This window comes from Solenopsis invicta, chromosome 9 (genome assembly GCF_016802725.1).
Source record: "Solenopsis invicta isolate M01_SB chromosome 9, UNIL_Sinv_3.0, whole genome shotgun sequence".
Classification (NCBI taxonomy): Eukaryota; Metazoa; Arthropoda; class Insecta; order Hymenoptera; family Formicidae; genus Solenopsis; species Solenopsis invicta.
The window spans coordinates 12279879-12302534 of record NC_052672.1 but is presented as its reverse complement, the minus strand read 5'-3'; the positions used below and the strand labels follow the sequence as shown (position 1 = coordinate 12302534).

Genomic DNA, 22656 nt, shown 5'->3' with positions numbered 1-22656 from the left:
CGGCGTGCGTATACGCGCGTATACGCGTAGGTGTACGCACGCGTGCACACACGGAGTCGCGTGCATAGACGGAGCGAGAAGCGTGTGCGGCGCGGTCGCTACTACATTATGCATTAGTCATGATTACAAAGTAAGTGGCGAGCTCGTAGCGCGTCTGCAGTAATGACGGCGTATTTGCGGTGCTTATGATTTTCCACTTGAAATGGGCATAACCCGCTTTAATGGCGCGCAAGGCGGCCCTCCCGGTCGCGCATAACTTACGGCGGGTTTACAGCGGCTGAGAGAGGAGATCCAGCAACGACCGCGTGGTTGCTGACGGCGTTGATCGTGTTAACGCCGCGACAGTAATCTCTTCCTGCCTCTTCTTCTCGGTCTCCTGCGATCTCTCTCGGCGACCGGTGCGCGCGCGCCGCGCCGCGCCGCGCCGGTCCGGCCTTTAAAGGTCGTCGTGGACGACGACGGGTATTATCCTTGCGTCGCGATACATTTCACGCGGAAATTAATTGCGAAGGACTGTCTCAAAACGAAATTAGATTAACTAGATAATTTATTATTCCACTTTCGGAGGTGAGTTACTTCTCTTTTATTTTAGAAAGTAGTGTGATATCGTTACTTTTATTAGCATTACACGAGGAGAAAAAAGTTTGCAGTCGTTTGAAGAATTTTTGACTAGTGATCATACTTTGAAGTGACTACTTAAATTATCTCGTCGCGCAACCGGTCCAGTTAGTCACGACTTCAGCGAATTTAAAAAAGTTCCAGCAAAGAGGCTATAGTGATCGAATTAACGGTGCATCGCTGTGTGGTAGCTCTGGGTCTCTCTCCGAGCCATCATTCACAACCTTTAAAGGCCGTTGATGTCAATTACAATTATCGTTATCTACTACGAGCAATAAACTAGACGACAATAAATCGTTGCGGTAAACCAGGGATAATTAATGACAACGGTAGCGTATAATATGTCACGTACGTTACGATCTTGTATAGCATACTTTTTAGGAGAACGATATCTACGAACCTATCATCTCTTTGGAAACAATTTTATTATTGCGTTTCGTTATAAAGCATAAATTTTTGTAAAATTAGATAAACCATAAATCTATTTTGGAGAAGCATGTTTACGCGCGGTTGCCATGTCATTTAGCTTCAATCAAGAGAATCCACTTATGATAGTTTTCATTATAAAATTATAACCATTCGCAGATAATCAAGCGAGCCTGAGCAAAATCCAATTGCTCCTGATTACTCATGATTGCTCATGTTAGCAACTTGCCGTTATTTGTCTACACGATTTCGGTTGTATCGACAATTGGGACAAGTAATACATGTCAATGACAATGTATTATACGCGTATAATAACTGCATCAAAGTTATCTCGCATGTCAGCAAAATACGACAGCATCGTGTGATCCTTTAAATTACCATGACAGCATTGTGGCAACAACACTAATTTTGACTACAAACGATTTTAAACCGCGACACAAGTTATCGACAAGTTGTTGGCAAGTTGCTATCCAAATTATTATGTTTGCTGCCCAAAGTTGTCATATCATGAAGGCATCAATTTGCCAATAAATGCAGAGTCAGTTGCTATAATTCTGATAGCAACACATGTTACGATCGCCAGCAACGTGTGCCAGCAACAATAAAGGCACATCACTATCTAGGGAGATACGACATGTGTTTCCATACACACACCGACACACGCACGCACATACGCGAAACATTTTTCATTAGCGGCAGAAATGAAAAATCAAAGCGCTTTTTTATTTCGTAAGCGAGATAGGATCGCTCGCGGTTCTATTGAAATCGCTTGACTCAGCAAGATTGCCAGGATCCCGGAGATGATTCGCGCGTGGCGGAAAAATAGGATCGTTCTTCATTCAGCAGCTCGCCACGCGAGGTCGCGGGAGAAAAGTCGGGCGTATGAAAAAAAAAAAGAGGACAAAAAGGTTCCTCCTCGCTGCGGTAGCTCGTAATGACGGGTTGCGCGCCGCGCGACGCGTAGAACCGGGTTTGATCGTTCATTAAGCGTCGGGCCGACCCCGGATGCGGACGTACGCGACCGTATGACGTGCGTACGCGCGTACACCTCACGCATATGCACACACGGAGGCCCACTCGTCTCGCTCCGGCAAAGTGAATGCAACTACTCGGCCAGCCTTGTCGAGGCCGGGTGCGAGGAGCGGAAGAAACGACGCCTAATGCGCCCGCATCCGGCTTTCAGCGGGCCGATCGAAAAGCCGTGAGACTCGATCTGTCGTTATTACGGTAATAAAAGGAAAAGAGCGCGAAGGGGAAAGTTGAATGGCGCCGACTCTATCTTGAGTAGCGAGCACGCTACTAAATTCATTAATTTGAGATATTATTCGTGTTAAGGAGAGTGAAACTGTAAGGAGGGAAAACGCAGTTTGCAAGTAATTTGATCAATATGCCGATACACAATAGAGCAATTTCACGTTTGTTAAATCTTATCGATGTAGTTTAGTACATTATAGTCAGCTAGTTTTTTTTTTCTTGTTCGCATTTCGACTTTTCCGTATCGAACGCGTAATTCGCACGTGTTCACACGTATGAGAACTCGCTCTGATGAAGAATCTTTAGGACACTCGTCGAACAATGCGTCGCGCGGAAGCGTCGTATTGTCGTTTTCCGCCGTGACGGAAATGGATGCTGGATCGATCGCCGTATCGCGCGCGGCGGCGGCGGCGGTCGTTACACAACTTTCTCGCTCCGCTTCTACAATCTCGCCCGCGGGATCGTGGAAAAATTCCCAGCTCGGTGAAATTTCTTAAAGTCCTAACGCGGGAATAATTAACAGCGACCCGCAGCGTAGAGGCCCCGCCGTCGGCTTTATTCCCGTCGCGGCGGCACTTCGTATACGCGCGCGACGACCTCGAAGGTCAATTCGTTTTAGTCTCGGTCGCGCCGGATAATTTATGACTACACTGTACGCGATTGCTATAAGTTCCTGATGTCCCATCCCGATGTCTTCCGATGGCTTTCTTTCTCGCGGAAAACCTGTCTCGTCCGGGAACGAAATAGTTAACCAGGCAGCTTCGCTAAAACCGGTAAATTACACGCGTGTCTCGGGATACGCGATGTATCCGCAGAGGCGAGCTACTGTTTTTGCGCTGCAAGACGGCGGGTTGTCATCGTCTTCCTTCCCACGAACCTTTTCCACGTTATACTTTCTATTTTCCGCTAATTGTGCGTCGCGGGGTAAAAACGCTGACGTGACGGGTAGAAGAAAAGGAAAGTCTTTTTTTTTTATTTCGTCCGTTGTTTTTTAGATTATGAATTTCTATCGTCTATCCGTTTTGTCGAGACGTCAAAGTGTCGTAGGTCTTTCGCATTTTTGTTGCATCGACGAGCGCAACCTCGAAGCGCGAGCTTTACGGAGCGGGCGTTGTCGCGGGAGATACGTGCGCTGCACGTTAGTTCGTTTTAACACGTCGTTACGATATTTCACACTCGGACCTTGCGTAGTTCTCAGTATTCACCGTAGGTATTTTGCTGCTGTTAACCTCCCTCGTTCGCATGCAACGAAATCTCCTGGCGAATTTTTCAGGGCGTAATATTTATTGCAAACTACCGAGCTGCGAAATTTTTTAACGTTAAATACGATGAGAGAGGTATATTTAGCAATACAATTTTGTCCAATAGTTAAGCATCTATATTTTTAAAAATATTTTCAAGCAACGAGAATTTAAACAGAAATTAAAATGTGCATTATTCCTTGTTTCAAAAACCCTTTGAACTTGTGTGTAATGCTGGTGGTCAATAAGAAACAATGGATAAAATTATTTTAGATAAATTAAAATGTATAAGTACTTAATACTTTTGGCCAAAGCTATATATCGTTTCTGATTTCCAGAAAAAAAATGAAAGGAATATTAATTCAAGTTAGAACGTTTTCAAAATAAATTTATTTTCTGAACTTGCATTTGAGAATTGAAGCAATTGAGTTGATGATTTGCATGGATTTTTGTACAAAATACTCATCACATTGCTAACTTTATTACTTTGTTTTATCATATATTTACATTTTTGTCTGACGAAATTATGTGACAGTGGAGAAGCGCTTTTCTCCAAGTGTTTCTCAGCTCGGATTTTAACTAATTCCGCGAGTGCAGCTGCACGTCATTTTTCCATGACTAGTGTAAATGTCGTCAAGCTAAAGCTTAGACAACAAAACGCGGACAATCCTTAAACGATGACTCCCTGCCTTGGAAGTTTCTGAAGTGTCGTTACGATGTTTGTCGTACGTGCCGTGGAAGCGCTACCGCCAAACATAAAACTCGCAAAAAAAAAGAACGGTGAGAAAATGTGAGGAAAAAATCTCGTTACGTGGAACCCGGTGATTGTGGAATCGTTTGTTGAAAGGTAAATGTTTTGAAATGCTCAATACACGATTCTTTATTCCTATTAAACGGAAATTTACATTCAAAGAATTTGAGATTCGTGTCTCTCGGTACGATTTCAACATACGTTACGATTTCAACACCATTATTAAGTGGCAGTTGTACTTTTCATCAACATATAATTTATATTCCCTCCGTTTTATACTGAATAGGTAATTAATGGGATACTATAAAGTCTAGCAGTCCACAAATCATTGATCCGACGACGTAATGGAAATTTATTTAAAACTGATTAAGTTGTAATTCCGAAAAATCTCTCGTCGAACGTGTAGTTTAACGTACCGTTGTACCGTTAATGGCTAATTCGTCACAAATCAAACGACGCGTACAACGTTTGTTGCTCGCGTACTTTCCAATTTTATACCTATTTGGACGTCCCATTTACGGCGAGGTTCGTCGAAGGCGTCTTTTGAACGCCTCACGTCTCGCAGGGCGATGGTTTTCCTACTAGCAAACAGTGCCTAATGGAATTTTTATGGGCAGCTGTAAATATTTTAACTCGAAATAATGAAGACATTTGGCAGTGAGTGTCATAGAAGTGGCTTTTACGATCGCTACCCTCGGCCTGTATTCCGCTCAACGCCGCGGAGCCGCTTCCACAACCGGATTGTAGAATATAGCCCGATAGCAGTCGCACGTGAAGCCTCCTGCCGGAGGTGCTAACTCTGCGCATTATAAAAATGATCGCATCGTCTGTTTGCGTATTTCCGATGCCGTCTGGTTTTACTGCGGGGACGTTTGTGTGGGAACGATTAACACTTGTTCTTCGTGGATACTTCGGTATTATCCAAGCAAATATCTGACAAGGAAATTAGTTAACTCAAAATCTCTTGTGTTACAGTATACCGTGGAGGACAGTTATTAATAATCTGAAAAAAAAAGATATTATTGCGGAAATAAATTACTGGTCGATGAAACGCCGTGTTGGAATTGTAATCACGCGCGAGGACAATTCTCGTTGCGATAAAAACTCACCGTTGCACAAAAATATCGCGTGAAAAGGAGCTACGAAAGCCAAAGTTCTCGTATCTCTTCCGGCACCGTTGCTGACACCGTTGCTGGCACCGTCGCTGCATTAATCGCGGCCGATCGTATCGGCCGGTAAATTCGGCGGTGCGGACGAGTTACTGCCTCCATAAAATTCCAGGCGTTTAACGATGACAAGAATTTATTGGATACGTTAGGTAGTCGTAGTGGACGGTGACCCCTTCGAGTCCGCCGTCCGTCGGTTCTCCTCATCCTTCGCGCCTTTACGCTGTTTTTCGGTCTGCTCTTCGCCGGTAGATACGCGTCTCTGATCAAGGCAGAAGATAATGGCGCCAGGACGAGGCTATTTATTGAGCGTAAATCTCTCGTGCTAGCGGCTAGCGCCGCCACCGGGTGTAATCGCGTCCTATACGATTATCCCTTTCTTTCTCTTGACGTATTTCATTCTAAATTCCCAGTGTCGAAAGACGGCGGTTTACACGGTGCCGACGTTAAGGAAGCTTTACGACGCGAAACGCGAGGACCGCCGCGTCGTTACGAAACTCGAGCCATATCCCGTGGGGACGAAATACGGCGAATTTATCTTCTCGTCAGGAATCCGAATTTGGAGTCGAGTGTGTTCTGGCAGGGTCGTCGCTCGCTGGCTCGTTTGAGATCTCTCAATGGTTTTTTAAACTCGCCATCGCGAGTCTTGTGTCTTGGAGGTACGCGGCTTACTCTTTCGTATAATTCTATAGGATCGAGCGGAATGTAAGGGGCACGTTAGGGACACTCCAAAAACTTGCGCGTTCTTAATACTTTTGAGAAGCGGACCGAAATTTGATACATAATCCCTTCGTGTTTCGTTTCCAGGTGAGGTGTCGGGCGAGAACGTGTCCGCGGGCACGGGACCACGTGGTGGCGACCGTGGAGAGGCGGCGGATTTAGGTACGCACACGGAAAACAACGACGGGGCCACCCTGGCAGCGAACACAGCGGTCGACGCCAGGGGGGGAAGCCCTCAGGGCGCTCACCTGTCCGGTGCGGCAACCCCCAGACCTCCGCGGGGTAGGAGGCGACAGAACCAGAATGGTCTCGACACTACCCAAGTAAGTGGATCCTCTTTATAATTACAACGTCTTTAATACGCCTAATACCTACATTCCGAATCGGTTTTACTCGATTCTGTTATTCGCTCTTTCGAAAAAGTCCACGAGGGAATTTAATTTTGTGACATGGTGCACGAAACTTCCACGCGTGTAGGCAAACACGACGTTCGCCTTACCGTATTGACGTAGCGTGACTGAACGTCGTCCGGAATTTTTATTTATTCTTTTTCCTCTTTTTTTTTCCTTTCATCGAGAAGGACGTTAGTTGCCGCGAGGACGCGAGATTTGTCGTACAAATTTTTCGAGAGAGACCCGCTTGGCTTCTTCTTCCGTGAAGTGGAGTGTTTGAGCGTTCGCGTACCACTTCGGGACACGTGCGCTAGTCTCGGGAGATATCCTCGACGAGAGAGAATTCATCGCTCCTGTGGCTCGAGCGGTAGCTTCGTACACGGAGAGTCCCGTTCAAAGTTAACCATGCAGCAACTATGTCAACCGCGTCGAAAGCCGCAGTGTCATCCCGCCGTTGACATCCGTCGACCCGCGGGACGCTTCTGTAAACGACTTGACGAAAAAAAAAAGGAGAGAGAAAAAAAGGAGAAGTCTGATGGCTGCTTAGCAATGCTTAGAGTTACGAGGGCAAAAAAAATTGATCATCGGTAAAAAGAATAGCCGGTCCATGACGCGCAGGAATTTCTCGTGGCACAGGTTCACAGACTGTATACGAATGGGAAGGTCTCCAAAGAATAGTAGTAACTCGAGAAATTAATCCCCCGTATGCATCGAGCTTCATCTTGACTTATTAACTTTCGTCGATAATCCACTGGAATCGAATTGAGAGAGTCGATGAATTAAGAATAGCAGATAAGGTCTTCTCGGTTAGAATTATTCAGAAAAAAAAATGAGAAGACGTGGCGATTAAGATTTTTCCTGAAAAATCATAGTGTATTTTACATAATTCAATTTTTCGTATTATGAGCGGCTTCTTTCTTCTTTTTTATAACACTGTGAAGGAGAAGAGCGTTAAGACTTTGATTACAAAATATCGTGGAGACTGATATACCTATATTGTTTTTAATAACTTGTAATGCTATTTTATTCGACGTATGTTTTGCGCAGCCACTGCGATCGAATGAAAACTTGTAACGTTGCAGGAGAACGATCAGTTTAATTTCGAGACTCTCTTGCTCGCGGAGCTGTCACGCCTTCGTGTATTTTCTCTATCGAGACCTGGTCGCGCGTATCGGTCGAGCGTCGAGCGAGACCCATTCGAAATGTAGGTATATATACGGGATCGTGCTCGCGCCGTGTGCCTGAAGCGGTCCCTTGTCAGGAAGAGGTCTGGAGGCGAGAAAGAGATTTACCGTGGCCTCTGCTGCGGTCTCCGGGCTGCGCTCTCGGGAACCCTATTCTACGCCAATCGACTCTCGTTCTTCTTAGTGTCACGGCGCGCTCTCTCGCCGCGCCGAACGAAGAGGAGTCAACTCTTACGCCACGCGTTGCCTTCATTACCATATCTCAGATGCAATCTGTTCCCGGGAATTAATGCACCCGGGATATTTCCTACCGCCACGGGATCTCGCCCAGGCGAGACATATCGTGCGCACTAGCTGCCGATAAGCGTCCCTCACGGTTGAAGGCGTGGTCCATTGTTAATATCTGTCCTGCGGAGGCCGGAACACTTTTTATGAATGAAGCTCGTTTATTAATGCTATGTAATCGCGTAGGCAATAAATCGAGCGTACGACTACACGCGAATGCAATAGATATGGTTTTCTTATCATAGAACAAGAATCCGCAGTAGCAACTATCATCGAGAATTACTTGCCTTGCTTCATTGTTCAGCATGGCGTTCTTTTATTATTTTTAATTAAAGAGTTTCCTACAAATATTCAAATTCAAAAAGTTAAATTTTTAAGAAATAAAAATTCATCACTTTTAAATCGTTCATTGCATAAATATAATTTTTCTCTGGGCTTATAATATACAGTGTAAGAACAGAGAACTTACACTCAAGGTTTGATTAATATTTTGAGAACCCTTTTATTAAAAAAAAAATTTCTAAACTTTGGTTCTTACAGAAATTTTACATTTACTATTTTATTTATATTTCTTGTTTTGATTCTTACCGGAACAAAATTGTTTATTATACTGTCGTTACTTATGAAGAATAATTTGACATTGTAATACGGATTTTGTAAAATATAAACTTGTTTTGTTTTTGTAGGAAATTTTTCAATTATTTATAGTTAATATTTTCTGCTTGTATAGTTAATTATTTAGAAAATAGTTACTTGTGCTATTTTGTTCGGTCGTCAATTATTATTTATTCTAAATATATCTGTTCAAACATAGTAAAACATTGTATGTTTTTTAGTTCCAAGCGGAGAATGATGTTGATGGCGTTTTTTTTTACTTTGAGATTACTTAAAGATACATTGTTTCTGTGTTGTGGCCTTCAACATTCAAATATGAAGCACAGCGGTAGTAAAGATAGTTAAATTATTGTTACCGCGGATAAGATAAAATGAATAATCCGCAGATGTACCGATGGCAACTTGACGCGAGGACATTTAAAATAGATATTATTAATCTTGCTTGTTTGAAAGTATATACGCGAATGAAATACTATAATTGTTCTAGAATTTACAAAAAAGTTTAAAACAGAAAATTACTAAAAATTAACATTTTTTATGATGAAATATAACAGAATTTTTTTTTAAGATTGCACTGAATAGAAAAAAAATACCACACGAAAGTATTTATTATATTATTATTATTATTATTATTATTGATTTGTCTTTTTTAGCACTAAACGAAGTAGTGATAAACGTATTTATTTCTATTGCATCTGCCGCTCCCGCTAATTAATACTTCCGTTTATACTCATTCTTTTTATAGCCGGTTAATTGCTCCGCATTCTCATCCTTGTTATTGCATCCGGTTGCGCGCGGTGAGGTCTCGTTTAAAGAAGGGCAATCCTATCACGTTGCAGGTTAAAACGGAACGACTCACGCCTGACAACAACTCGACATCGTCGAGGAGCGTGACGCCTTCTTCGTCGAGTCACCCGGGGACGCCGCCAAATGCTACGCCCTTGGGGGGACCCGAGGGTCCACCGCCACCCCATCATCTCAAGCACATGGAACAGATGATGGGGCGAAACTATAGTGATTTCATGAGGAGTCTCGCCGCCAAGTACAACAACGCCAACCCTAACGAGTACGTCCATCTCATTTTATCGATCACTTTTGATTACTCGCGGTAGAGTTATAATCCTAAATAAAGATTATCCTCGCTTGGTTAGCACGACGAAAAAATATACGTTAGGATTAACGTTACTTCCGATTTTATTGTTAAATAAGTAGCATGTATTGACGTGCCAATTAAAAATTGATATGCAGACTGCTTATTCGTCACTATCATATATTGATCTTGCGTCATAAAATTTGTCTTAATGTCTTATGTGATTAAGGAAAGAGGATTTCGAATATTTTTGTCGGGACGTGACATGCGAATATATTGACTTTCATCGATTGACGAACACTCCGAGACGTTGTAAAAGAATTAAGACTTGAAGGCTGCAAATAGATGATTCGTGTGATTAAGATTCGTAAGACGCGGAGAGTACTCGAGGGACTTAACGTACTCTCACGTGAAACCGGTTGTCGCGTACGTTGACTTTTTAATTTTGTGCCTTCTGGCACATGGTTGAAAACAGATCAGAGGATTACTTAAACACTGAACATAGATTCTCTCTAGCAAACTTGATGAAAGATAAGAAAATATTCTCAAGTTTGAAATGTCAACTTGTGATAGTGATAATAGTTACATACTTTATTAAACATTTTCTTTATATACTTAATAGGAAGTTAATGATCAAGAACGATTGATCATTTCAGTTATTTTAGCACGCCAAGGAACGGTTACCCTCCGGGTCTAGACCCGAGGTTTCCGGCTTTCAAGGCCGCAGCGACGCCATTCGTTGGTCTGATGGCGCCGTTAGGAGCTCCGCAACCGTCGACTGTCCCGACGACCTCACCGCTCTCCAACAAAGATCCGAAGGAGCAGAAGCAGGATAGCCTCTTCGGCAACCCCGTGTTTCCGCCTATGATCGATATGTCGTCCACCCAGGCTCTTTTGCACATGGTGCGAACTGCCAACGCGGCCCAAAGCGCCGCAGAATTGGAAACATATCTCAAAGGCAAGTACCGTACAAATTACATTATATTTCTAAATGAGCAGAAAAGGATAGACATCAATGACATAAAAGCTATTTATTAATTTTCATTAATTTTTGATTTATTAATTATAATTTTTAGATTTTTTATATCACTTGTACAGTTTTTAATTGTTTAATATTTAAAAGAAATAATGTTTCTTTTCACGTTCTTATTCTTATTCAAAATAAATTCTGAATTCACCAAAATTCATAGATGGTAGATACGCCTTGCTTTTGTGACACTTTGCACTTACATTGTTAATATGTTTAAATATGTAGCACTAATCGACTTTTAGAAAGATTAGATAACGTTTTATTTTGTTTTGAAACGTAGGCGCGAACAAGAGAGACGCGGGGGTGACGAGTCCCTTGGATCTTTCGAGCCCTGGTGGCTTCGCACCTCGCAAGCGGCAAAGGCCGGAAACAAGGAGATCCGAAAGCGTGTCCCCCAAGCCGAAACCTATCGCGAGACCAACCACACCTCCGCCGGTCAGGTGTCCGACTCTCTATGGCCACATACCTTGCGGCGACGGGCAAGCTGTGAATCGCTGGACCATTGAGGACGTCGTCAATTACGTTTCGTCGATCGACATCTGCGCCGAGTACGCACAGGTGAGTCAAGAGAATTTTTCTTACCGCGATATGGTTTTCCACGAGGAAAGATCGCGGGCGATGCACTTGCCTCGCTGTTCGTGCACTCGATCAAGCGCGTCGAGCGAATTTTAATGCCTTTATTAAGGCGCAAGATTGCCCAACGATTTTCTATCGTCATTGGCAGCAAGTGTTTTTCTACCGATTTCTCCGCGATCTTGTCGGAAATATATTTTTATAGATTTAGGAAAACAAAAGGAGCTATATAGAAACCTCTTTAACAATTCATAATGACGATCCGCTTCGCCGAGACAAAGAAAAATATCTAATAAATGTCTCGATCCGGTTGTATTGCCGTACGCATTGACCGTAGCTATTTTTAATGACTTTTGAAAGCCAACTCTATAATAGCTGTACACTGTCATCTATCGCGAGCGCAATATCTTCCCGACTTCTGCGTTAGTGAGGCAACGAGGCGATCTAGAAGGTTTTGAATGACCTGGTATCAGTCAATCTGGACAGTCTGGCATTAGCGAGTAGGGAGAGACGGCGCGTCAGCTAGGAAAGTTTTATAATGACCCCTCGAAGCTAGCGTCAATCCTTCACCCCTCTCTAGCTCGTGGTATCTATACTTTCTCCTCCCTTCTCATTTTCTTTTTCTTTTTCTCTCTTGTTTTTTTTACCGTTCTTTATCGACCCGAGGCGAAATACGCCCGCGAACATGATCTCACAATGATAGTTTTTACGGACCACTCAACATTTACTAGCTCCGCAAAGTCGCGGGCGTGGCCGTCGGTTTTCGAGTGTCCACTCATCCGTCCCATTCGGTCGCTTAAGCGCTTCCCCTCGCTTTTCTTCATTTCGAAGCGCGGCATTTCGCTCGGCAGTAACGACCTTTCGTCGTAGAACTGGGGCGCGGTCTACTTTCCACGAGTGGCCCCCGTTCTCGCTCGCGCGCTCGTCGGGGAAACCGCGCGATGAATGGTTTCATAATTCGCGATAAAACGGAGAGCCGTAATTATCGGGCTGCCGCCTGGTAGACGCAAATTGATTAATTACAGATAACCCGACACGCTTATCTCGTGCGTACACGATACGATCTTCCACTTGGCGGATCGGCGCGGCGCGGCGGTGTCACGGAGCGGAGCGGAGCGAAGCTCTCGAACACACCGCGCCACTCCTCGCCGGCTTCGTGACAGAAGTTATTCCTCCGGCTGTCACATCGTTCACTCACACCTGACAGAGAGCAAGAACCATGACTCCATTGGCGGTAGAAAAGTTCCTCATCCGTGTCACGAGTCGCAATTTCCTCTCACTTCACTTTGGGAAGTTATTTCGCAACGAAAAATGAAGGCTCGACCGCGCAGCGGCACTCTCGTGGACCCTAATGAGCATCCCGCGATAATTAAGATGGATGTAACGTCGATAACGGGCTTTCCATGAGTTCTTACATCGGCGCTTGATGACCGCGCGCACATCGATATACTTACCTTAACGAAGAGACCCGCCGCCGCCGGTGTCCGGCATCGGTATCGAACTCGTTCGAAACCAAATTCGATCGCGTCACGATTACATCGCGAACCGTTTCGGGAACACCATCACCGCGGCGACGCGGCGTTGCTCGTGCTCATACCGTGCACTTTTTGTGTGGCGCGCGCGGTATCCTTCGCGAGATAAGAATCGGTGTCGTGCGTGTCGTCTCGGGATTCGCATAAAATGCACGGCCGTCGGTGTCCCTCGGTGTTTCACGACGTGGCTCAGGCCGACGCGACGCGGCGAGGAGGAGCTGCAGCGGTCCTTGAGCCGCTCTTATCTGTATACGCTCTCGTGGTTGGCCCTCGTCATTCTTGAATCGAGTCGACGGCTGATCGAAGCGCTCGAGGACTCCGGCCGTCTCCTTCTACGCGCCGGTTCGCGCGGCGTTCGATTACATTCGAGTATTCATGAATATGCATGACGAGAGGTGGGCTCCCGCGAAAAAATTTACGGCCCCGACAGTCTGACGTTTCGAGGACCGCGACTGCGTTCGCGCGAGCGAGCACGCGCTGAACGGGGCCTAACGATAGCCGAGGATAATCGAAACTGACATGCCTCCAGGGACCCCGCTACACTTCTCGAGAATCAACGTTCGAGAGGAACCCTGGTACCGCTCGTTTCTCGCTCGTTGTAGTTAGTAAATATGCGCGCGAAATCATTTATGATCATGATTTTTGCCAATTTAGTACGTTTGATACGTAAAAACGTTTGCTTACCGTAGTGAAAATTTTACCCAGAATTTTTATACAATTTGGAGTGCTTTTTAGAAATACTGAGCAAGTTTACTTTTTTTTTTCAAAATATGAGTTCTGAAATATTCTAAGATTTGTTAAAAAAATCGGAGAAATTTTTCTAAAATGTTATAAAATTATACAGAAATTCGGAAAACTTTTTAAAGTTTTTATGTGAATTTTAGATTTTTTTAAATTTAATAATTTTTAAAAAAATTTAGTATTTTTAATCATATTGTTTACAATCCATTTTTTACATTACAGGATAAGATATCGCGTAAAAAAATGGCGATAATTAATGTAGCAATTTATACGTTTGTTCGATTATAAATGTCCAATTTAACGCGCAGGCACGAACAGATCTCTGATCTTCTCTTCGCAGCCGCCGATGAATGCGACTATAATGATCACGCGAATACGCAATATCAAATCATTAAAACGTATAAAAGTGAAACCTAAACAAATCGCTTAAGATTTATAAAGTGAAGCCGTAATATTCTTTGTACATGACGATCCCGCGGTCGTCATTTACATCTCGTGGAACATCTCGTGCACGCGCCGTTCGATTCATTTATCGAGTTACCGCGCTAAATTCGACCACGAAGAAGCTCTCGATCTCGATGCTCGGCTCGGCAAACATGGCACCGCTGCGCAGATGAATCTTAAAATTATGGCATCGAGATTCTAATCTCGTAAAGGATACCGCGGACTGATCAAGCTCGAGCGATCCTTTCATAGATCAACTGGAATTATGGCGGTGATCCTTATCCATGCCTGCGATATTACATTGCATTCACTTTCGTTTGAGCCAACAGTGCGAAACTATCTCAGAAAAACGAAAGTAATTATTGCGGTAAGCCTTTTACGTGCTCGATTGGTACTTAGTACGTTGATTATTTATTTTCACGACGAGAGAAGTTGGAAGCGATTGACCTATTCTAATAATTATAATGAATACAGTTATATAGATATACAAATGCAGTTAGACTTGTTTGGGCAATTACACGCCACTACTGGTAACGAGATCAGTCTTACCTTATTAATCTAGCGTGATTATCTATTAATCTGGTGTAATATTATCCTTATCTTTCTCATAAGCTTGTAAACTCATTTGAAAAAACGTGTATATACATAATTACGTACATTTAAATTACATGTTTATTTATATATATTATTGATAAATATTTATTTAGCTTTTAATTAAATTTGCAATCTTACAATAATCTATCCACTCCTCAACATTATTGCCATCAGAATCTCAGTAAAGCTTTCGATGACAGAGTATCATGTATTTAGCACACGTAAAGAATGGAAGTAATTGTAATGTATCCGTATAGAATTACGAGTTGTCGATTGCGAGAAGGAGATGGGTATGTAACTTGTAGTAATGATGAGGGGGTTAAAGCACCCGTAACACAAGCGCGTCCACCGTAGACTCGCTCCGTCCTATATCGTTAAAAAGTCAAATGAATGTGACCCCTTGCGTCTTCCGCGATGCAGCGCGCACGAAGGATAATGCGTCCTCGCGGCCCACGCATGCCCGTTCCTCCATCGCTCGCGTTTCATCGCACCCGTTCAGGGACGAGCATCCGATTACGGTCTAACCGAGCGCCCGGGATCGATTCCGACCGAGACGCGACGATGGGGATTGACCGAGGACACTTTTGAACGTCTATTTGCCTTTCCTATTTATCCTCAATCGACAACTCGTTCGAGTCCAACATCGTGAAACTTGGCGAAGCCGTTAGCCGTTTGAGTCGTACATTTTTCATTTCCAGACCGTTTAAGAATTATCACGTTTCTCTCATCACGGATAAATAGTGCCCGATAAATCATGATAAATCGCGTATCGCCGCGAGTCGCTTATTGACAGGAGGAAAATTTAGAATCGCGTCGTTTGGAGTCACGCTCGTATTTGCGCTCGTCTTTGAAGATATCGGCGCGGTCCTTCTGAGATCTGAGTTATTGCGCAAGAGTTGTCTGTCCTGGCTACGGCGAAGAGCCTCTTTTCATCGCTCTCTCGCGCTAACAACGCGGGCCCGCACTGGCTCTGAGCGAGCTGCACTTCGTAATATTCTATCGGGACGGAGCCATCCAGCCGATGGATGGATATCTCGTCTTAACCTGGAGCCGTGCTACGCAGAAACGGCGCGGCGCAGCGAGACCCAGAGCGCAAGACTTTCTAACGATTCGGCGCAAAGCATGATCTGACCCGGGTCGACCCGCCGTTCTCGCTGGTTGGGACTTAGCGTGTAGCACCGTCGCGCACACGTGAAGCGGGGCCTCCTGGCACCGATCAATTAATCATTAATAGGCGCTAATACCCGCCGCGTATCGCGTCGATTACGGACGTGCGCGTCGAATGATGCGGGTCGTTCTCGTTCTAGATTCCTGCGGCTTAAAGTCGAAGCGCTTCCTCCTATGTCGATCAACCCGCGATTACCGTCGGCCACGCTCGTTTCGCACGAAGGGTTTGCCCCGACCTACACGTCGGATATGTTTGGGAAAGGATCGTATGATGTTTCTATGATGGATGATCGATGAAATTAGAGATCGTTAAAAACGACTGTATTGTTGCGCGGATCGATTAGATACTTCCTGTACAGGCTGCCCCAAGCTCGCTATCTGTCGGCTCGCGAGTCCTGTATTTGGCTCGCTGTCTATCATAGGCTTCTGCGACTTTGATATCATAAATTCGAATAATTACGTTCCGAAAATGAAGAGTACATTAAATTAAACGAATTAACTGAGATATAAATACTAAAAGATAATTCTCTCGCCGCCCAATTAGTATAATCGCAATCTCTTCTCTTGATGTATATACGTAATCGTTAACCTGCTTTTTTCAAAGAGTAACATATAATTTAATGATAAAAGGCGACTTAATGAATTAATTAAGTTTATTGAGTACGTTCACCACACAACCGGCGACCGGTCGGTTTTAGATAGCAATATCGCGGCGGCGAAGTGCCTTTACGCGTTGATTGTAGACTTGCGTTCAAACGTCCATAATGATAGCCCCGTGCGCAGTTGTACGCGAGAATTTACACTATTTACGAAATTAATGATGAAAAGCGTGTCGACTGACGTTAATGCGACCTGCTTATTCGCGTGTATCGTTCCGGGTATTTCGATGTAATTACAGCGACGATCCTTGACTTCGCGATATCGATGAATCGTTTCAACGACCCGAATTCGATTTGCAACGAATTGTATCCGGTTAGAAGATTTAATGTGCCTCGAAGAAAGGCGAACAGTTTTCAATTTAGGTTGATATCTTTAGATTGAAATCTCTCGTGTATATTTTGTTTTTAGTCTTACCGGCATGAATTAATTACGCTCTAAAAATAAATTGAACAATCTAAAAATTCTATAATTAAAAATTTAATAAATAATTTTTTGTGCATAATTTTTATCACTAATCTTAATATATAATAACTTTTTATAACTCCAGTGAGAACTGAAAACGAGATAAAATCAATTCTAATATTACATATCGAAGTTTCACGGATTCGTGTACGCGCGGCTTTCGGCGATTAGTGTTTGCAATTATTCGGCAATTACTAATATCTCCGTATCTCCGGGCGGATACGTAATTCCGAATTCGTTACGGTGCACGCGAATCATATTTAGAAAGTGGCCTCTTATCGCGGGCAGTGAGCAAACTGCCCGGGGATTTTCATGGAATCACTACGATTCGTCGATCGATTTAATGGTCGATCACGTGGCCAGCGCCTACCTAATCGCTGAAGAACGTTAATTAACCCGAGGGCCACGTGCGCACTTTCTCCCACATCCTGTGCGGCGCGGCGTACCGCGTGTGCACGTGAACGGAAAGACACAGTACATTCTTATACTTGGTCTTAACGCTGTCTTTCTCCGCCTGACAGATCGCTACCGTGCGTTGAAAAGCGTGTACGCCGCGATAACCGTGAACCGAGTTTCTCGTTTCTTTTATCTTTTACACGGAGATGTGCCGAGACGTGTTCGTTAAACATGTAATTAGTGCATGTAGTTAGCGGACGATCGAGAACGGCGCGTTTACAAATACTTACAGTTAGTCTTACGTGTATTTTTTTCTCAGATCGAGCCAATCAATCTGAGAGAACAACAAAAATCGCGATCGTACCACAAGCATCCATCAAGTCGAGTTCAAAGAAAAAGATAGGCGTTCTATTCGTATAAGAAATGAAATGATATATGATCGCACTTTTCGTAGCGTTACAAGTTGTTACACAATCCGAGTGATATCGGTGCACCGGGGCAATACATTTCCTCAATCGCTTCGCACGATCCAGTGACAACGGTCGCGTATTCTTTTCCTTCGACTCTGCTCTATCTCCGGCTTTTCGCGCATCGTTACCGATCCGAGCTTGCGGTTACTCGCGTTTTCTACGCTGCGGCCGTCGAACCCATCTGACGTCGATGTCGAGTTACCACGTATTCTGTCTAGTTAAGTGCTGCCCGCATTCTACACGCTGTGACGCATGGACATTGTAGTTTCCAGGCGGTCGCGAGCAATGACGGAAAGACAGTGCGCGAAAGACAAAGCAGGGTGTATCGACGATCAGTCGAGCTGTAATAAACATTTTATTCGTTCTAGCGGCTTATTTTCGCCGTGCTACAACTCTCGTTGCTCTTCCACGACGAACGTCCCGGTTATATCTCTTCCGGCTACCGCTCTCGTTAGCGCACGCTCGCACGAACAATGTCAGTGATTGAATTAGGGATAATGATGCATGTCAGCGATTAAGTTGTTCGCTAGGATAGTGCCGACTTTTCTATACATTGTCCTCCTTGAGTGCTTGTCGATAATAATGTTAAAAGCTGGATAGCGATAACTTTAGTGGAGCCAATCATTTTAAGTTCTCACAACGTTGTTAGATGATGAAACAAACACGATCGTCGTACTACAGAAAGCATTTGATAGCCGTCGAAATTAATGAACATTGACTGGCAGATGTTAAGTCGTTGCTGTGCCTTTCACTTCCGGATATTCGTCATTAATATGGATTCAAGTCTCAGAATGTTATAATATCGCTTCGAAATTACAGAGCGCGCGATACGGAGGCCCTACAATAATGTACACGGTCGTATCTTTACACGTGTCGGTTTTCTTCGATTAAAGATCGGCAACTCTAACGTCTCGGCGCAGTATCCACGACTCTATCGATTGATTCCTGTATAGCTCGTTAGAGCTATGACTAATTACAGCTCGTTATAGGTCAATGCTTAATTACGCCGCGGGCGAGATTCCACCTCTGCTTTCGGTCTTATCGTCTTCTCATGATCTTAGAAGCGCGGCAACAGGTTCTCTCCCGCTGCCACGATTTTATGCACGAACACCATAATTCTTGCTCCGAATATCGTTGAACTCGGACGACCTTTCGCATTCACGTGTCACGAGCGACGTAACGAGAATTACCAATTTATATTTATATACGCTCGCTTAATACATACCGCCGGGTGTGTGAGCATAATTAATTGAGTAGTAAACGAAATTAATGCTCATGCTGAATTTCATGCTGCACAAGCTGTCTCTTAGTTGACATTACGATCGGTGAAAAGGAAAAAAGGAGAATGAGGCAAACGTGAAATGTCGGCTCTGTAGAATATTAATGAATGAGAGAAAAAATAATATTATGATTACACTATTCTCGTTCAGCTTAGAGCTGTCTTTCAAGATTGAAAATTTATTCGACGCGCAATTTAATGAACTTGAAAGTGCATATAAAATCGTACGAGAAATATCAGCACAAACCCCCCAGTTACGATCGAATAAGGCAGATCCTTGATCTGTTTTCAATCTACATACGTTCTCTTATTATTGAAAGAAAAAATAAAGATTCAGATTTTAAAAAGACTACCATCACGTAACAGTCTCCCTAGTTTATATAGAGTACGTAGAAGCCTTCGGCATTTCTGTTTGCCTACGAACCAGGAAGTAAGTCGCGTGAGGTTTTTTTCCACGTTGCATTGCACGAATAAGCACATAAAATGGCATCGCGCCGGTCTGTAAATGTCATGTCCTTGCATCGCACAGAGTGATGCACGGATGTGCGCTATCGGAGATCGGCTTTATTAAATTTCTACCGGTCGTTCCTTATACCAGACATTTAGTCACAGACACGCACGATCGTAGGCACGCTCATCCGCAAAAGAAAAGTTCTCTCCGCGAGTGTCCGCGATTATTTTCTACGCGGAACACTTTAACGCGCTGATTATATTCGTATACGATCAATTTTGAAAAAAAAAAAGATACAGTTTATAGTTTTTCTCTTAGTTCAGAGGTGGAAGTTCCTGCGAAGAATGGTAATTTTGAAAGAAATCTCTGTAGCCTCTTCTATTGTCTTTTAATTCACACTGGCGTAGGTATTCGTAGCAGGTATCCCATGCTCGTTCATATAGAGAGGATGGAAATAAAGATTCATGCGCATTTTCAGACCAACGCCACGCAGGGCAAATCGAATAACGGACATTTTCGCGTTATACAGTAGCGCTATCTCTCGACTTTATGAGATTCCACCCTGCCCTGCCTATATCTCGCGGACGGAGCGTGTACGGCGAGCACGTGTTACGCGCGTAAGTTCGTACCGCATTTTCCCGAAGCGGATTTGCTTCGCCTCGTTCGCCACGTATCTTGTTATCGTTTAAGGCTGATTACGAAACGCGGTAGCGCGCGGGCCGCTTTGAGAAGATGATTGCGCGATGATGAGGTCTGGAATCACGAAACATCGGCGACGTGGTCGTCACGGCCGTCTCCTCTTTCTCTCTCGCTCATCTCGCTCTAATCATCGACGACGTTCCTGCCGCGCGCGTTCTCTTCCTTCTTTCTCCCTCTCTCGATACGCTTCTCTTCAAGTTACAGCCTGATGAATGGCCGGTTCTCTATTCTCTTCCTCCCGCTTTCTCTACACGTGATTCTTCCTCGTAATCGTCCGGGTGACAGATCTAGGTTGCCGGCGCTTGCATCACCCATCGCGCGATTCTCTGTCGAGGAAACTCGTGAGGCTCCTCTTCCTCCTACGGGAACACGAGACCCATGTCGCCCGCGGGATCGTCCGCACCACGTGGCCCGTGGCTCGTCTCGCTCGATTCACGTCGATCATCGTCAAGGAAATGCCGCGCGAGCGAAGCACCACGGGCTGCTCTCACCTTTCCCCGTTAGCGTGTACTTACGACACGTTCGTTACATGGTCGCGCGAATCTCGCTTTTAAGTTGACGACGCGACGAGGCAATCCGCAGTGACATACATCATTAACTTCATTGACCTCGATTATTAAACCGACTCAATAATCTTGCGAAAGTTTCTTCATCACGTTAAGAAAATTGCGTCAAAAAGAAAAAGAAGGAACTGGACATTTTCTCGGTCGCGTCTTTCCGTCGTTTCGTTAGCCAATCGAGTCTAGTCAACTGATCATTGCGACGTTCACCAGCGAACGACTGGGCGCTTCCTTTAAAGGTTTCTTTAAAGCGTTCGTCTTACCCGCGCTTCTGATACGTACCAGCACGTCCGTTCCCTCTGTCGCATCGAAACGCATCTTGCGACGCATTCACGACTTCCCTGCCGTCGTTTCTTATCCCCTTGCATCTACGCACGGCTCCCCGAGCTCGGACATCATAGACAGCTGGTATCTTTATCGTATTATCGTTTCGGCTGACAAACTGGAGGATACCGTAAGACGAATAGCCGATCTGCATGAGGTATAGAGTCGCGTTGCGATTAGTCAGGAAGACTCGGCGTCCTCGTGCTCTAATGGGCATCGTTAGCCGTTCAGGTAGTGAAGGAGAGAAGCGTGTCGGTACGCGGGATAGGCGCTCCTAAGCCTAACTCGGTCTAGTGCAACGACACGAGGCAAGTCCGATGAACGAAAGACTGACGAGAAGACATCACGGCGTATGTATACCTACACTCTGCTATACGGGAACAGCATCCAGCGCGCGGGTAAAGAGTGTCCGGCTAATCGTCCCGTGATCGTCATCCACGGCTTTTACCCCCTTTCATGGTAATGCAGGATATATGGCGAACGAGGAAATCGTCGGTTTGATGTAAACGATACGAGACGTAAGACGTCTAATGAGAGCACCGCTTCTTGTCACGTTCTCCGGAATCCGCTATTCCCGATACTTTTTCTCTTCAGTTTGATAATGGTAGATAAATTTTTATGGCTCTTACATACAAGTTCGTTACATAACGTATCTTTTTCTGCAATACGGATTTATCGTACAAAAAGAAGGGGGCTATTATTCAATCAAAGGAGATATTATTGCCGTAAATGCTAACGTTTGAATCTCATAAATAATTAATCCTTTCGCGCAATATGTAAATACTCTGTTGAGGTATCATTAAAAGAAATTTAAAAGGATGTAAATATGTTAAGCTGCTTAGGAAATGTCTTATTTGGTACACTTGAGAATTTTCAAAGTTCCGCGAGTGCATGTTGGTATAATTTCCTACGGTTAAAGTTCGAAATATTATCGTTCATCATCTTCGACGTTCTCCTTCGCTTACCCGGCCTGTCGTTAGATCCAGGAGATCGGAAGTGGGTCGTGATACGGGCGCGGTAGCCAGTCACGGCGAAGGTAACGTTAGGTGGGGTACGCACGATCTCATTCCTTGCACTAGGGTAATGATAATTAATCCACTAGGTACCGCTCCTTTCAGCTCGACCACGCCAACGGTCAACGCTGGGGCGCCGCGCCGCTGTTGTTCTTCCATCTCGTTCAACCTCGTGTACCGATCGTCCCCCTACCTTCCTTCTCCACCTTGTCGACCCGCCGCTCTTTTCTTCCCATTAACCAATTAATAACGTCACCTAGTCCGGCGTTACCGTTCCGGTTCTCCTCGCCGTATTGACCCTGACGAACGGTACCTGCGAGCTAGGAGGCCGAGTTCGAAGAACCCTCCTTGGTGATTATAACCCTGGAGGACGCAATCTCCCCGTCGTTGGGAAATCGCTAGATTGTATTAGAGATTAAGAGGCAGATCTTATCGACGTTGCGTTATGATTACGCAAGCAATTGCCAGTTATATTACAGGGAATACATGAAATATAACAATAGCTATCGCTGCATACAT

The 22656-nt window shown here is 44.5% G+C and overlaps 1 protein-coding gene across 8 annotated transcripts in view; it reads left to right on the top strand.

Moving 5' to 3' along the window:
- The window catches only part of LOC105198042 (nascent polypeptide-associated complex subunit alpha, muscle-specific form), a 123103-nt gene that overhangs the window by 64807 nt on the left and 35640 nt on the right, over positions 1-22656 (top strand). For 7 of the 8 annotated variants that reach the window (XR_005575576.1, XM_026134649.2, XM_011164684.3 and 4 more), the window contains 4 exons: positions 6264-6499; positions 9492-9718; positions 10399-10700; positions 11053-11330. Coding sequence is in view for 7 of the 8 variants with exons in the window: in XM_026134649.2 (XP_025990434.1) it covers positions 6264-6499; positions 9492-9718; positions 10399-10700; positions 11053-11330 (1043 nt within the window). In the remaining variant the exon portion in view is untranslated. The remainder of the gene's footprint in view (positions 1-6263; positions 6500-9491; positions 9719-10398; positions 10701-11052; positions 11331-22656) is intronic. The other variant, XM_026134650.2, reaches the window with a different exon arrangement.